The sequence below is a fragment of the Molothrus aeneus genome, chromosome 2 (genome assembly GCF_037042795.1).
Source record: "Molothrus aeneus isolate 106 chromosome 2, BPBGC_Maene_1.0, whole genome shotgun sequence".
Taxonomy (NCBI): domain Eukaryota; kingdom Metazoa; phylum Chordata; class Aves; order Passeriformes; family Icteridae; genus Molothrus; species Molothrus aeneus.
In genome coordinates this window covers 110,614,257-110,629,694 of record NC_089647.1, presented here as the reverse complement: position 1 = coordinate 110,629,694, position 15,438 = coordinate 110,614,257, and the positions used below count along the sequence as shown (strand labels likewise).

General features: G+C 39.8%; 1 protein-coding gene across 1 annotated transcript; it reads left to right on the top strand.

Annotated features, from left to right (window-relative positions):
* The first annotated feature begins 3,202 nt into the window (after positions 1-3,202).
* On the top strand, positions 3,203-14,896 carry FUNDC1 (FUN14 domain containing 1). The gene is made up of 5 exons (XM_066545507.1): positions 3,203-3,312; positions 4,965-5,121; positions 6,961-7,036; positions 12,579-12,707; positions 14,267-14,896. The coding sequence occupies exons 1-5, from the start codon at positions 3,282-3,284 to the stop codon at positions 14,342-14,344; spliced, it is 471 nt and encodes a 156-aa protein (XP_066401604.1). The 5' UTR covers positions 3,203-3,281; the 3' UTR covers positions 14,345-14,896.
* Positions 14,897-15,438: the final 542 nt, after the last annotated feature.

Sequence of the window (15,438 nt, the reverse complement as noted above, 5' to 3'; positions counted from 1 at the left end):
AAATCTTTTCCTGACATCCAAACTAAAGCTCTCCTGACACAACTTCATGGGATTCCCTCGGTCCTGTCCCTGGTCACCACAGAGAAGAGATCAGTGCCTGTCCCTGCACTGCTCTTTGTTAGGAAGTCATGGAACTTTCTACTGCATTAACAGTTGTGGGGTTATTGCCCCACAACAGCTCTTGCCCAGGATCTTGATGGACTTAGAACCCAAATTCCTTCCCAGACATTCCTCTGCCATTTTCCAGCCAACTGGGCTTTGAGTAGCAGCACATCCTCTCACGTTTTTAAAAAAGAATCATCCATTTGCTCCAATACCTTTATTGCCAGGCTATTCTGGCTGCATTTATAGGTTAAGCATGTGGAGTTTCACTCACAAGTAAGGCCTAGTGGAGATGGCTGGCAGTGCGTGTTGCCTTTAGTTTTTATAATTAATCATGCAAGATGGTAAAAAATTAAAGGATGTGTGTCCCAGTTTGGAATTCTGGTCAGCAACACAAAGAAGCTGCTAGGATCAGAGTCACATAGACATTTGAAGATTGAGGGATTCTCTTCTGGGTTTTGGGGTTTTTGGTTTCTTATTGTGGAGTTTTTTAATATTTGTAAGGTATGTGTGTGCCGTGTATGTTCCTTTACAAGCTGTGACAGCAAAGCTGCTTGTCACAGGTACAAGGACAGAGGGCAGCTGCACAGCCTGAACTTGTAGCCAGGGCTTATAGAACAAAGAGAACAATTTTTCTGTGCAGTCCTTCTGATGACACAGGAAAACATTTTGTTCCTGAAGAACCTTCAAGGGTGAAGCCAAAATGTGGCCTGAGTTTAAATTGCCCACCTTTCCTGGGAAAATCCGTCAGAATCTGCCATGAAAAGCTTGAAGGAGGCATCAGTGTGCAAGAGATTTGAATGGGCTTGGGGAATTTTTTACATCACAGTGGGGCTGGTAAAAGCTCTCCCAGTTATTCTTGGTCTCTGGAGCCACGAGGTTTGCTGTCTCTGCCCAAGGTATGGATTTTGCTGGAAGCAGGAGCAACCCTGATGGCATTTTCTGTGCAAGCATCGAGCCAATCCCCCAGGCAGTGCCTGCAGATCCTGGGCAGACACCAGGCTCATTCACAGCACCAGGAGCAGGCTGGGCTGAGCACCAGGGCTGGGAGCAACACTGCATCCTACACAACTGGAACCCACTGGGAAATGTCTTGTGTTGGGCAAGGGGTGCACCCTGATCCCAGAACAGAGATACCACAAGCCCAAAACCTGCAAAAAGGGCTTTCCCTGGGTTTTCCTAAACTCCTTCCTTGCCACTTGCCACACTGCCCTGACTTGGCAAGAGGGGTGCCAAAGGAGGCAAACAGAAGTCACATGTAGAACACAATGCAGCTTCTAATGTTAATCTTTTAAAAGTGCTAATTATACAAACCTCCCTGTTCTGAAAGGAAATTAATATAATTGTTTGTACAGATATGGGGAAAGTCATCTGAGAAGTGCTGCTATTTTTAACTGATCATAGTTAAAAATAGGGAAGCCAAATATTAAGAATTCGAGCTACAAAAGGTACAAAAATAGCCAGGTTCACACAACCTGAGCAAAACTTTCTGGTCACCTCTCTTGCCTTACTGGCATCTGACTGGGAAAAGTCAATAAACACTTTGTTACTGACTGGGAAGTGAATACCAAACCCACCAATTTTATGCTTAAAGAAGAAAACTTCCAAGATGCACAGTGTTTGTCAAAACAAATCATAAGAGACATATCTATGTTCCATATAGGAATATATCTATTGAAAATCTTAGAGAAAGCAATATATTATTAGTTCTGTCTGGCATGCTGTCACCTGCTTATCACAACAGGAAATGTTTGTAATAAAAATAATTTAATAAGCAAACAACCACTTTACACACTAATTTCAAGTTTTATATGCTAATTTCAGTTTCATAGCAGACTAAATAAGGACTTTTTTGTGGAAGATACGTTTTCTCCTTTTTTGGTATGTCTGTAAAGGCTGGTGTAATTAAGGGGTTTAATTAAAATCCTAAATGCTTACTCCATAAAAATAAATAACCTTATGACATAGGGAAAAGTGGATTTTTTCCATTATAGTTGCCTGTCTTGTGTATTGGCAGTGTAAGAGTCCAAGTGAGAGGCTGTAAACACTTTTAAATAATTTGTTTTCAATTTTATTATTTATAAATTATGTTCACTGATGCTTTCTTCATTCACATTGTGATAACGCTCCTGAAGATGCACTTACTGCGTCAGCCACCTCTATGTTATGGCTGCATACAATTGAAAAAAAGTAAGAAAATACAATTATGTGGCTTTTAGCCCATCGAAACCCCACCAATGCATTGGAGGGAGCACACCAGGGCTCAAACCTAATTTTTTCCAATGTTTCACAGCTCACATTGGCTTTAACCTTTGTACTTTGAGGGGGCCTTGTGTTTATTTTTTTCTGGTTATTAATTTTTATGGGGCTCATGGCATGCAGCTGCTGTCCAGCCATGCCTGCAGCCCCTGCTGTTTCTCACACACAGCTGGAGATATTGGGAAGGTTTTGGGGTTCTTACCCCCATCACTGGGATCAATGAGCCCCTCATGGTACAGGCTTGAATATTGTGTGTGGTTTTGGGCACCACAATACAAGAAACACATTGAAATATTGGAGGGAAGCCAAAAGAGGGCAACTAAGATGGTGAAGGGCCTTGAGGGGAAGCCGTGTGAGGAGCGGCTGAGGGTACCTGGTCTGTTCGGCCTGGAGGAGACAGGGGAGACCTCAGTGCAGTCACAGCTTCCTTGTGAGGGGAACAGGAGGGGCAGGCACTGATCTCTGCTCTGTGACAGGACTCGGGGAAATGTCTGAAGTTGTGTCAGCGCAGCTTGAGGTTGGATACGAGGAAAAGGTTCTTCCCCCAGAGGGTGGCTGGGCACTGAACCGGCCCCCCAGGGCAGTGGTCACAGTTGCCTGACGGAGCTCAAGAAGCGTTGGGATAACTCTCAGGCGCACGGTTGGATTATTGCAGTGTCCTGCACAGTGCGGGCAGCCAGGACTCCACGATCCCTGCGGGTCCCTTCCCGCTCGGGACACCCCACGATTCCCAAAGGCGCTACACGCACCCCCCCTCCCCTCAGCGCCCCGCTCAGGAACACCCCCGGGGGGGGGGGGGGGGGGTGCGGGAGGCGCATGCGTGGAGCGGCCGCGAGGGGGCGGCACCGCGGCGGGGCGGGGCGCGCGCGGCCGCTGGGGGCGCAGCGGGGAGGCCGCTCGCCGCCTCAGCACCGGCCAACATGGCGGCGCGGCGGCCCCGCTCCGCCTCAGGTCAGTGCTGGCCCCTTCCTGACGGGAGCGGGGAGGAGGCGGCGCGGCGGGCGCCCTTCCTCCTCTCGGGGGCGGCGGGCAGCCCCCTCCCTCTGCCCGCGCTGCGTCTCGGGGGCGGGGAGGGATGGCCCGGGCTCTGCGCCTCCCCAGTCCGTTGCATGTCCCCCCTTCCACCGCGCGGCCCGGCGCATCGGCACCCCCGGCATCACCCGGGCTGAATCTCCTTCCCGGATTTAAGCACCGAAACCCCTTCTAGGCAGGCCCGCAGACAGAATGAGTGCTGGCCGGGCTCGGGGCCGCGCAGCCGGAGGTGCCGGGGGGATGCGGGACGGGAAGCGGGAGCCTCCAGCCCCCATGGCCGCCGCATCCTTCACCGTGCGGGGTGCATCGCTGTGGCCTCGTTGTGCGGCGCCTTTCGGCACTGGCACGGTTCGATGTGCTTGGGCCGTGTCCAGAACATCATTTGCCGCATGCAGGGAGTATTTTTCATCAGTAGAAAACGCTCTGGCAGTGTTATTTGCCACAGAGCGTGTTATACGTGTATACACGAGTTTTGGTTTAAAAAATAATAATTTAAGGGCAGAATTAATGTAACTGTTTGTGACAGTGTTTTAATATTCTCCACCTTAAGAAGTTAAACGTGTTGTCCTCAATACCTCAGAGAAAGAACATTCAATAACAACATTTTAACATTATGGATCTCGCTATTTATTATTTGGTACTCAAGAATATGTGATAATAAAGGGAAATAATGCACACCTACATGTGTACTTCTTGCAATCTTTGAAGTTTTTACCCATACTGTTAGTACAAGTTAAAAAGCCGTCAAAATTCTAATAAAATGTTTATATCTACAGTCTTACTTAAACTCTAGGTAATAATTCTAGGTCATAATATAACTGCTCCTATTTTCTGGAATGTTCAACCAGTATTGCTGAATTCAGATTTAACCTTAGATATATCTAAACAAAGTGGACTTCAGTTCATGTGTGTATGTCACAGAATGTGAAACACTTCTAAAATATGCTTCTTTAAAAATCTAGGCCCATCTCTTTCCTCTGATGTTCAAGTATACACATTGTTGAGGATCTCTTAATTCGAAGTTGTAGGATGCCTGTTTTGAAAACATTGGCAGAATTGTCCTGTGAACATGGAACTTAATTGAAGTCCCAGCATCATCTGTTTCACTTGTTCTGGAAAAGGAACAGAGGTCTCAAATGCTGATGCCTGGTCCTCTGAGGAGAGCACTGGGCCAGAAGTTCTTAATCTTTCCAAGTGTTGTCTGTTCCTTTGCTTTTTGTTTTTGTTGGGTTTTTTCTGTTTGTGTGAGCTAACTGGTAGTTTCACCTGATGCCTCTTGGTTCCTGTACTTGCACAGGTGGGGGATTCTTGTTCACCTTTGTAGTGCCAGTCATGGATTTTATCGATTACATCACTGCTACAGTCTTCTACACCTTACCTTGGTGATGGCACAGAATCCCCAAATCCTTTGTTCTGGGAGCTGCTGGACATGGGTAGCTTGTACACTACAATTTAAACCATTGGATTTACCCAGTTAATGCCCAAACTGGGTCTGGGCTTTTCACATAAATCATTAATTTACTCCACAACTGAGAAAATAACTTTTTTTAAAATTGCTTTTTCTTTTCCAGAGCACGACAGTGACGATGACTCCTACGAAGTGCTGGATTTAACAGAATACGCTCGGCGTCACCATTGGTGGAATCGTTTGTTTGGCCGCAGTTCAGGACCAATTGTAGAAAAATACTCTGTAGCCACCCAGATTGTGATGGGAGGTGTGACTGGCTGGTGAGGGAGCTTCCCTTTCCATAACTGACCTAGACCTTTTACTTTGTTAGAAGATCCATTTCCAAGGGTATTTGAAGCAGATTAATTTATGTTTAATGGGATTTCCTTTAGCATTGACCAAGATTATTCATGTGTGAACAATTTTAGCTTGTTACTCTGACTCATCATTGTGAAGTGGTTTTTAATAGTGGTGAAACACCAGTTATCCAAGGGAGCTCATACTAGTTACTGTGGAAAGAATTTGGGAAAATGTCAGAGCTCTAAAATGACAAGAAGTAAATGGAAAATGCATGTAGCTTTTATTTTGTATGGAAAAACTTATTTCCTTACTAATCTAGATTTAGAAACTTAGTTATATTATGGCTGAGACATATTTTACAGGTAAAAGAAATGAAGAGAAGAAAGAAGGTTGACAAAATATACTTTTAATTAAAAGCCCCATTTCCTGGAGACTGTTTTTTCTTCTAAATTGAGCTGCAGCCTTGTTGAGCGAATTCACAGTTTGCTCTGATGTTAACTGATACATAGCCTAGTTATACTAGAATAATTCATGGTGAAAGCTAGACAGTAAAGATGAGAACTTAAACTGGAAAACGTGGTCACAGCCTGAGCAGCAAAGATATTTGTTATTTTTCAGAGGTATTTGAATGGTATTTGTCCATTCCAGTACACAGAAAAACTGTAAATTCATTGAAAAACACTATTATGGTAGCACAGTGACTTTTAAAGAGGGATTATGCAAGAATTGGAAGATGAAATATACTAAAAATGAGATTGTTGTACCCAGGCTCAGTACAGCTTTGTGAAGTGGGTTTAACTTTCAGTCAGAGTTTATAATTTGCTTCTGTAGCCTTAAAATTATTTTTAAAAGTTACATGTGTACACGTAAACTCAGAAGTTTCTAGGGAATAGTTCATCTGGCATCCATAAAAACTGGCTTATTGAATGATCTGGAAAATGCACTTTTCAGTATTTGTAGATGCACATATCTCTGGGTGCCTACTGATGTATATAAATAAGAATTCACTATTTATATGCAGGGGGAAAAATTCCCCTCTGTGTGTGGGCCAGTGTTTAGACACCCAGGAATTGCCCAGGGAAGCTGTGGAACCATCAGCCTTGGAAACTCATGTCTGAGTCAGGGCTCTTGGCAGCCTGAGGGGGCTTTGAGACTGGACTGGGCTCTGCAGTAGTTTTGGGAAGGTGACTGGCCCAGGTGACCTCCAGAGGCCCCTTCCTGCCTTAGCTTTGTTCTGTAATGTCAATATCTGTGCTGTTCTCCATTTGATGAGGGAGGGTTTGGAGACTGAGAACAAGGTAATTTTGTAATTTTCTGGTTGCCTTGATCCATTAAAAATAGACTTAACACCATGTCCCAGCAGAGTGCCCTCGCTGAGTTTAACTCTTGTGGTAGGCATGTGCTGCTTTTACTGAGATCTTTCAGTTATCAGTTGTGCAGTTAATATAAATTATGGTATAATGTATTTACATTCCACTTGGGAACAGTTATAGTAGCACTGTTATGTAATTATTTTGTGCTTTATTAACATGCTACATTTAATAGCAGTAAGATCTAGAGATCTCAAGCTTTAAAGGGGCCATCAGACAGTCAGGAACAAGCAACCATTACTCACATTATCTTGTGATATTTTTTAGACATTGTTAATTTAATATTGCTGGCATTAAATAGCCTTGATTTTTAAATTTGTAAATATGAAATGATACATTTGCTTTTTAAATGAAATAATGGTAATAGTTGCAGTCAGGAATTGTGTAGTGTGGCATTGTTCTGCAGAAAATTTCATTAGACTGGGTTTTTTTTTGTTTTGTTCCCCTAAGGTGTGCGGGATTTTTGTTCCAGAAAGTCGGAAAGCTTGCAGCAACTGCAGTAGGTGGTGGCTTTCTTCTGCTTCAAGTATGTAGCATTTCATGCTTTATAAGTTGGCAAATGTTATTTACTAAACAATAGGAAAAACACAGCTGTTGGGGAACATTTAATTAGGAAGGCTTCTTATCTACTTCATCTTTTTAGTCTTATCAGTCAAAACCTTACATTTGAGCTGGAATATTGTGTACAAATGTACAAAAGAGACATTTCTGAGAATCAGTGGTAAATCAGAATCTACTCTGTCCTGAAAAATAGTTTGTTGTAAGACAAGAGAACTTCTGTGCAGAAGCTGAGGTACTGTGTGTGATTTGATGTTGCCAGATGAGAGGAACTGCCTGTAAACCTATGGTTAGGGAGAGTTTAAAATGTGTTTGTTTTACATTGGTTTGAGAATTTTATCACAGCTTTAGGCTGCTTTGGCAGTTGCCTGGAAAGCTTGTTCTGGTCCCAGTATGAGCTGTGTTTTTCTGTTTTCTCCCCTTGCCATGTTTTATCTATTGAATCTCTAAAGCCTGGCTGAATTTTGACAGCTTCATTGCATTCCTCTCTCTGCTGGCTGTCGGGTTCAGAAGTTTTTAATTATGTTATCTGGCATGATCATTTGCATTTTTCATCAGATACTGTGATTAGGGGAGGATATATTTCCAAAAAAATATTTGAATTATATGAAACTTTAAGTGAAGGAGAATTTCATGTGTCCTTCTGTAAGGTGCCAGGATTTTACTGGCATTTTTCATGCCTTAATACCTGTGAGCTTCTCATTTTTGCTCAGATTGTTCTAGGGGATATAGATTGGTGCCTACTTAGGCTCAATGATAGACAATTTCTTGAGAGGAGAGGTTAAATACATATTCATTTTTTCCATCATCACCCTGGAGGGTTTCTAAAAGGCTTATCTCTTTTGATTGTAGTGGCTGGTGCAGTCAAGCACTGATGAGGAAGGGTGGGGTGGTAGCTGCTGCTGTGTAATACATTGCAATGTTGCTGTTGTGTGAAGTGCACATATTTCCTTCATAATCATGATCCCCACTGGTTTGGGGACTGGTTTGGTTTTTTCCTCTTCCCATGTTTTGTATGCCATTGGTCTTAATTCTAATAATGATAATTTTTTTTATCAATATGACTGAAGAGCTGCCAGACAGAGGCAGCCAGGGTGGAGGCAGCAGATTGCTGCAGGTACCTTCCTCAGTGCTCCTCACTTCAGGAAGCTGAAAAGTCAAAGCTGAGACCTGTAGACAAAGGAGAATGGAAATTGAATAGAACACATCACTTGTGCAGGATTTTTTCTTGCTGAGCTCTGAAGTTTGGGGAGCTTTCCTGTACGTGCAATAGATTTGCCATGTGGTTGAGTGTCTGCTTTCTTGGTTGATGTCATTTACACTGAATCCAAAAAGGAGTATTATCCAAGAGGAAATATGAGTTAAGTATTTTGATTGGATTGTCTATATCTTAAGTAAGATCAGATTCTCTTGAAAGGAAATGAAGTAAATGCCTTGGTCTCTCTTTTAATTCAAAACATTTTGCATTTTAAGGCTGAGTCATAAATTCTATGGTGTAATTACATTTCTGTAGTCTTTAATTTTCTCATTTAAAGATCACACATCCTGGTTCTATGAATACGTGTTCAGTGCTTCCCCTGAGTGGGCAGAAGAGTATTTCAGCACATTACTAGAAAGTTCCTTTTTATCTGTAAATTTCTCTGAAGTTGCAGATTTCATTTCAACTGCTGATTGCAATATTGACATTATAATTACATGCTAGAACGAGAATAATAACTACAGAAGGCAAGATTCTTGGCTAAAGCCCATTCAGTGAAACATTTCAATCTTAAAATTTAAAAAATACATTTTTTTTCTTCAGTGGGTGATGACTTCATCTCAAGAAATGTAGTAGGAAACTGAAAGCAATACATTCTTCAGTGTCAGTTTGTACAGGAAGCAAAAAAGATTTTTCATGTTTTTGTAAGTGGTTTAGAGCTTCAGACTTAATACAGATTATATGAAAAGTAGTTGGAGAAAAAGAATAAAAAATATGTAAAATTTGCACAGTTTTTCAAAATCATGATCTGTTATTTTTACATCTTTGTGGTGAATATTTCCACACCTTAATTTGATTCATTCATATTTGATTATTAACTATGCTTTTTTTGTGAAATAGATGTAGTTCTTCAAATATGCTGGTATAATAGCAGTATCCAGACATTATATTAAGGAAAATATAGTGCATTTCTCATAACAAGTAAGGGATTTTCCTTGTGTAACTTCTCATTTATACAGCACAGTTTGGTAAAATCCAGGAGTAGGGAGGTACAAACTCAAGTACTCTTGGTTCTACTGCAATGAATTGGTTAAAAACAATTGTTCTTAATGAGCACCTAATAGCTCTTTATTTTTAAAATCCTAAATCCTCAAGAGCAGTTTCATTGTCTTTTGCTCTGCAGTGAGCATACAAATCACAGCTTTTTCTGTTCTGCATTGTCTATTATTTAATAATGAAATTGGATTTTTATTCAGTTATTTGTGCTTTCCCTAACACATTTTCCTCAGTCCATTAATATGCCATTGATGAATTAAATTGAATTCTTCATTAAGTTATGTTCTAATTTAGGAAAGGTAAATATGTGAAAACAGCACAAGAAACAGAACAAACTCGGAGATGTCCTTGGGGTTTGTTGCTAATGCACCATGATGATCAAGGAATCCTGGCATGGGTTGGCTTGGAAGGGACCTTAAGGACCATGGAATTCCACCCCAGTGTGGCATCCCAGTGACATTCCCAGGGAGGGACCAACCTGCTTCTGGGGCTGGGGCCTTAGTGAGGAAGAGCTGGATTCAGTTTTATGTTGAATATCCCACTTTTCAGTGGGATATTCAATTTTGCCTTCAGGAAATTAAAATTCTTTTGTCCCATCTTCCTGTTCCGATTTTGTGCTCCAAACCATTTTTCTGTTCATTATTCATGTTAGTGTTCCACAATAACAAAGTACCTGTGTGCCTCTCCACTGTCACCCCAAAATGAGGTCTGCCCTTGAAGATTCTCAGTTTTCCTTGATTAATATCAAGAAAGATAACACATTTTTAGTGTTCCTGCCCTGATGTATTTCTTCAGTTGCCTTTTTGAAAAAATTCTGTTATTTTTTGAGCACTTTTGGAAGGTCTTGAACAAAGAACGAGCTATGAGATATATAGATAAGTATATATCTGTTATTCTATTATATATAGAGAAATTCCTATATAACCCAAAATCCACCCCCACAGGTCTCTTTAATAATATGTGCAATTAATATGTATAGACCTATACGACTCCTTAATATATCCAAGTATGGATGTGATATTGGGATACTGTTATTTTATTTGGTTGTTGTAGGGCCTGAGTTTAAAAAAAATAATAAATGTTGAGAATTTGCATTATGTAAATTTACTGTTATAAGCAAGTAGATTTTTATGATACATTGGAGTCTAAAAATTAAAGTCTGCCTTTTCAGCATTTGAGTTCAGGGGTATTATTTCTGCACTTATATATGAAATTATGTAATTAGTGGGGTTGCAGCCAAAGTAGATATGACAGAGGTTCTGTTACTGCCAAAGTACAGGGTTTTTTTTCTTCTCAGTTAAAAAATTTACATTCAAAACATTACCCTCTGTTGCTTCTTTTATAAACACTCAATAAGTAGAATTTGGAATCTCTTATTTCAGGGCTACAAAGTTCAGGGAGAAAAGATGTCTGGTTTTGATACAAGTGTAAGCTCTGCAGTAGTTGCAAACAGATCTTAATTAAAAACTTCTGCCTCATCTTTGTGCTCTCTGGATAACTGAGCTAATTAAAGTTGTCTTAATGAAATGTTTCTTCCAAGAGCCATTTGCATTTTACAAGCAAGCAGATACATTAGCATTTCTTACATTGTGTTGGACTGAGTAGATCAGTCACATTTCATTTTCAGTTGTATGAGTGAGAAGGCACCAATTCAATGCTGGGGCCTTTTTGAAATTCTTGTGGTCATGTTAAATTCACAGAATAACAATTGCCACAATGTGCAGCTGTTTTTCTTCTCCTGGTATGTCATCCAGTGACTGGATGTGCAACCAGTACAGTTTTCAAACCATTTTCCTGCTTTCATACTCTACAGACAGCCCTTAATAAGCTATCCCTGCCTGGCACTAGTGGCCATGTGAATAAATGGCTTTACAGTAGACAGGCAAAGTCAATTAATTTGTTATTAATTACATTCGGAGGCATGAAGTCAAAGAGAGTTTAAAATATAGTAAGTTCATCTTGCATTTGTCCAGTGAATTGGTTTTTTTAAGTATGCAAAGGTGGAAACTGAAGTTGACTTTCTTGCAGAGGTGATCTTCTAGAAGTTTTGTTTTGAATTCAGACAAAATCTGTCTGACACTTTGTTAATTTTATTTTTTTCTGGATTATGAAATCCTCAGTTTGTGGTGAGATAGGTTGCTTAGTTACTGTGGCAGTTGTAGTACAAGCTTGATGGTCTAATTTCAGTTACTTGGTAGAAAGATCCATGTGAAAGTCAAACTTCAGAGCCTGTAGGTGATGTGAAACTAAACAGAATAAATTGTGTATTTAGGCTAAACCTAATAAATTGTATATTTAAATATCTGTTCCACAAAAGTTCATTATCTGGGACTTACGTTTACCAGCTGGACAGTTTGCATAGTTTGGGTGGATTTCCCACCCACGTGTGACCTTAAGAAGTACCTGAGAAATCTCACACTTTACAGAGTTTTTGGATAGCAGTCATTTACATGTCAGTTTAGTGTTTGTAGCTATTTGTCCTAACAGTTAAAATAAGCAGTAATCCTTAATTTGGACTTTCTTATCTTTTTTTCCCCCAAATAACGAGTTGTTTAACTGTTTTCTAGAACATGCACCAATCAAATATTAGTAACAGAAAAAAGGCAAAGGTTTGGGATGATAGTTAGACAGGCTCTAAAATTTGGAAGTTTGTGTGTAAATTGGTATGAACCAGTCTCCTCAAACGTATTCATTTTTCTGATTTTACAGAGCTTGTGCTGTTCTCAGGCTGTGTTATTTTTATACTTAATGGTTTTGTTTTGTAAGAAGGGTGAGAATTCTCTTGTAATGAGTACATTTTTTGTTGTTGTTGGACAGTTTAAATTGTGTAGGATAAAATAGAGTTTTCAGTGTTTCTAATGATGATTTTGATTAGCCCTGGATACTCTGCCACAAATCAGAATTATACAATTCTGAAAGAAGCTGAAACAAAAGAGTTTCTTCACTGTTGTCCTATGAATGTACTTTTCTTACAAGTAAATACTGAAGGAAAACATTGCAAAGCTTTTATAACTAAAAAACAGAGAACTGGTCAAATTAACAAGAGTCTACTCTTGAACTTTGCCATTGCTTGTTCTAATTTGAACTGCTGCCACTGAGGAAAGGTTTGAAGCAGAGGACCTCCTGAAATTGGAAGAATGTATTTTCCTGTATCTGTCATAAGTAAAAATAAAAATTATTTTATAGGCACCAAGACAATGTATTTTGACTCATGAAATGTGAATTGCAGCTGTACTAACTGCCTTTATTTCCCTAGATTGCTAGTCATAGTGGATATGTACAAGTTGACTGGAAGAGAGTTGAAAAAGATGTAAACAAAGCAAAAAAACAGTTAAAAAAGCGTGCAAATAAGGCAGCTCCTGAAATCAACACTCTCATTGAAGAGGTGAGTCTGAGGTGATAAACTCCTTTTACCAGTCAGATTTTCTTACCTTGCACTGCAGGTGATAATGAGTTGAAAATGCAGATACAAAACTGGAACACATCAAAAATAGTTTGGCTTTATAATAATTTATTTAAAGTTAACAGATTGTGCTGTCTTTTATTCATTCAGCTTTCTGGTTTGGTCACTGTTAAAAATGGCACATGAATTTGTTCTTGGCAGGTGACAAAGCCAGTAAGGTCATGACATGGTAAAAGTTCAGGATGGTGTGGGTAAAACATGGTAACTACAAAGACAAAACCCAAATCTTCTTAGACTGCTGATAATAAAATTACTTGTCTGGACAAGAATGACTTTTTCTGCAGAAAAGCTGTAGCTACTTTGTAACAGGAGTTGTGATTTTATCTCACTTTTATACATTTTGGACAGTATCTGTCTGCAGAATCTGCCAGTTGCCTACTATGTTGAGAAGAGGTAGCTGTGATACTGATCAGTGTCACTGGGCAGTTTCACCCTGTCATTTGAAGACTTCCATTTAATCAATTTTGTGGTTGTTTGGGGTTTTTTAAAGACTGTTTTTACATATTTTTCACGTTCTATGCATGCAATCTAAGTTTCATTCTGAATAACTGAGAATCCTGACTGTGAATGTGCTGCAGACAGTGAAACAGCAGCCACACTGGTGTTCTGTAATTAATGAGTTTTGACATCTCAGATTTAGCCTTTATGAAGCTGCATATAGATTGATAAAAAATTACCTTAAATTTTAATGTGAATATGAACTGAAAGTTCAAGATTGAGGGTTTTCTTGCTGCTTCTGTACCTCAAGTAGCTTAACCTCTCTTTCACTACTGCCCTGGAAAAATGGGTGGAATAGGATGGGGTTTTTGGTTTTCCTTTGTGTTTTTTTCCTCTCAGATTATATGACTTTCTTGTAACTGTGTGTTAGTTGCCAATCTGGAGTGTTTGAAGCAGAGGATTTATGAAATGGCACATTTGATAAAAGGTGTTATACTTTGTGCTGCTACTTCATGAAATACTCTACACCCATGTCATCATACATAAGTGTTTTTTCCTAGGATTAAGTTGTTAGGAAGCTGGCTCATAATGGAGTGTATTTCTTTTCCAATGATCTTCCAAAAGACAGTATTTTTTCTTTTAAACAATTATTATGTGATTGCAGTTGGAGTCATGGTGATGCTCAGGCTTTTTTTGACAAGGTAGTTTGTAAAACATGTCTTATTTTAATCAAAACAAGAGTGTAGTGGCATGAAATTGTTGTAATAATTCCTCTATATTTTGACTTTTAAAGGTTCACTGTATTTTAAAAATATTAAAATATTAAATATTAAATATTAAAATACAGTGAAAATATTTAAAAACAGCTCAGAGTCAGTTTGCACTACCTTGGTGCCACCTATTTTTCTATGGTTTTAGACACATCGCTTCCCCCTGCACCCTTCTCCACAAGTTCAGTGTTCTTGTTGTTGTGATAACTATTAAATAATAGCATCAGACACAATTAACTTTATCAATTTTCTTTCTATCATTTCTCTTCTCAGTCAACAGAATTTATCAAACAGAACATCGTGGTGTCCAGTGGCTTTGTTGGAGGCTTTTTGTTGGGGCTGGCGTCGTAAGGAGCCGAATGTCTCTGCCCGACGGGATCCGTGTCAGCCAAGATCAGTTGTGACGCGCTGTCTGCAAGCAGCGCGGCTCGCTGGGCCTGCCAGAGCAACACAGGAGGACTAGCTAGACAACTTGGGAGCTTTTACATTTCAGGCTTTTGCCTCTTGAGGCTTGGTAAAACTAGGATTTGCTGAAAAACTGTGCAGTGTGCTCATTTATAGCGTTTCTGGGCAAAACTGGTTCATCCTCATCATGTCTCTTTTTATCTATGGCCTTTCAAGATCTAGCATTTTTTAAAATGTTATTCTTGGAATATAGCTATGTAACCATACTATAAGAATGAAAGCTCCATTTCTTTGTTTTCAGTTAAATACTGTTTATTTAAAAAGTATTTTTCTTCATGCTGTAGTAGGTAGTATCAATGACTACATACTGTATATGATATTGTGGTTTCAGCCTCTTGGCTGTTCATCTTCTTTAGAAGTCACTGCAATAATCTGTAATACCTTTTTACAGAGTATTAAATAACAAAGAATCATGAGCTTATTAAAGGTGAAAATTAACTTTGGCCTTTGTGTACATAAAAAATAAGAAAGTCTCTCAATTTTAGCCTGCAGGGACCTGGTGCCAGTGTTTGCCCAGGCAGATTTTTAAGGTGGTTTTAGTGATTTGTTACCAAGTTATTCTAAAGAAACTGAGAATCCAAACAAACACTCAATGCATTTTGCTGCATTCCAAACTTGAACCTTTCAGAAATTTCTACCCAAGGAAGAGTTTACTCTGCCCTGATTTCTCTGGATTTTACTGTGGCAGCAGATGAATGTGAACTGGAATCTCTCCCACCAGGGTTCTGTTGGGTTGCTGGTCCTTTCTCTGAACAGCAGTAGTGGTTCAGTAGCATTGGATGGATGGAGGGGTGTGAGCTTGGATGCAGAGGACATGGGATGTTGGACATACTAACCTTCTAAATATTTAGATTTGTGCATCTCTGGGCTCCAGAGGTTTGTATTACATGTTGACCTCGTGTTTGTGGTGTGCTTGTGGCCAAGATGAGTAAGGTATGAAGCATGTCCTGCATACCTCTGAGCTTTAAGGGTTTCATCAA

Bases quoted from the DNA above. Each gene is read 5' to 3' on its own strand.
- FUNDC1 (XM_066545507.1), top strand. From the start codon at position 3,282: ATGGCGGCGCGGCGGCCCCGCTCCGCCTCAG. The intron at 3,313-4,964 runs GTCAGTGCTGGC...TTTCTTTTCCAG, and splicing joins GCGGCCCCGCTCCGCCTCAG to AGCACGACAGTGACGATGAC. The intron at 12,708-14,266 runs GTGAGTCTGAGG...TTCTCTTCTCAG, and splicing joins TCAACACTCTCATTGAAGAG to TCAACAGAATTTATCAAACA.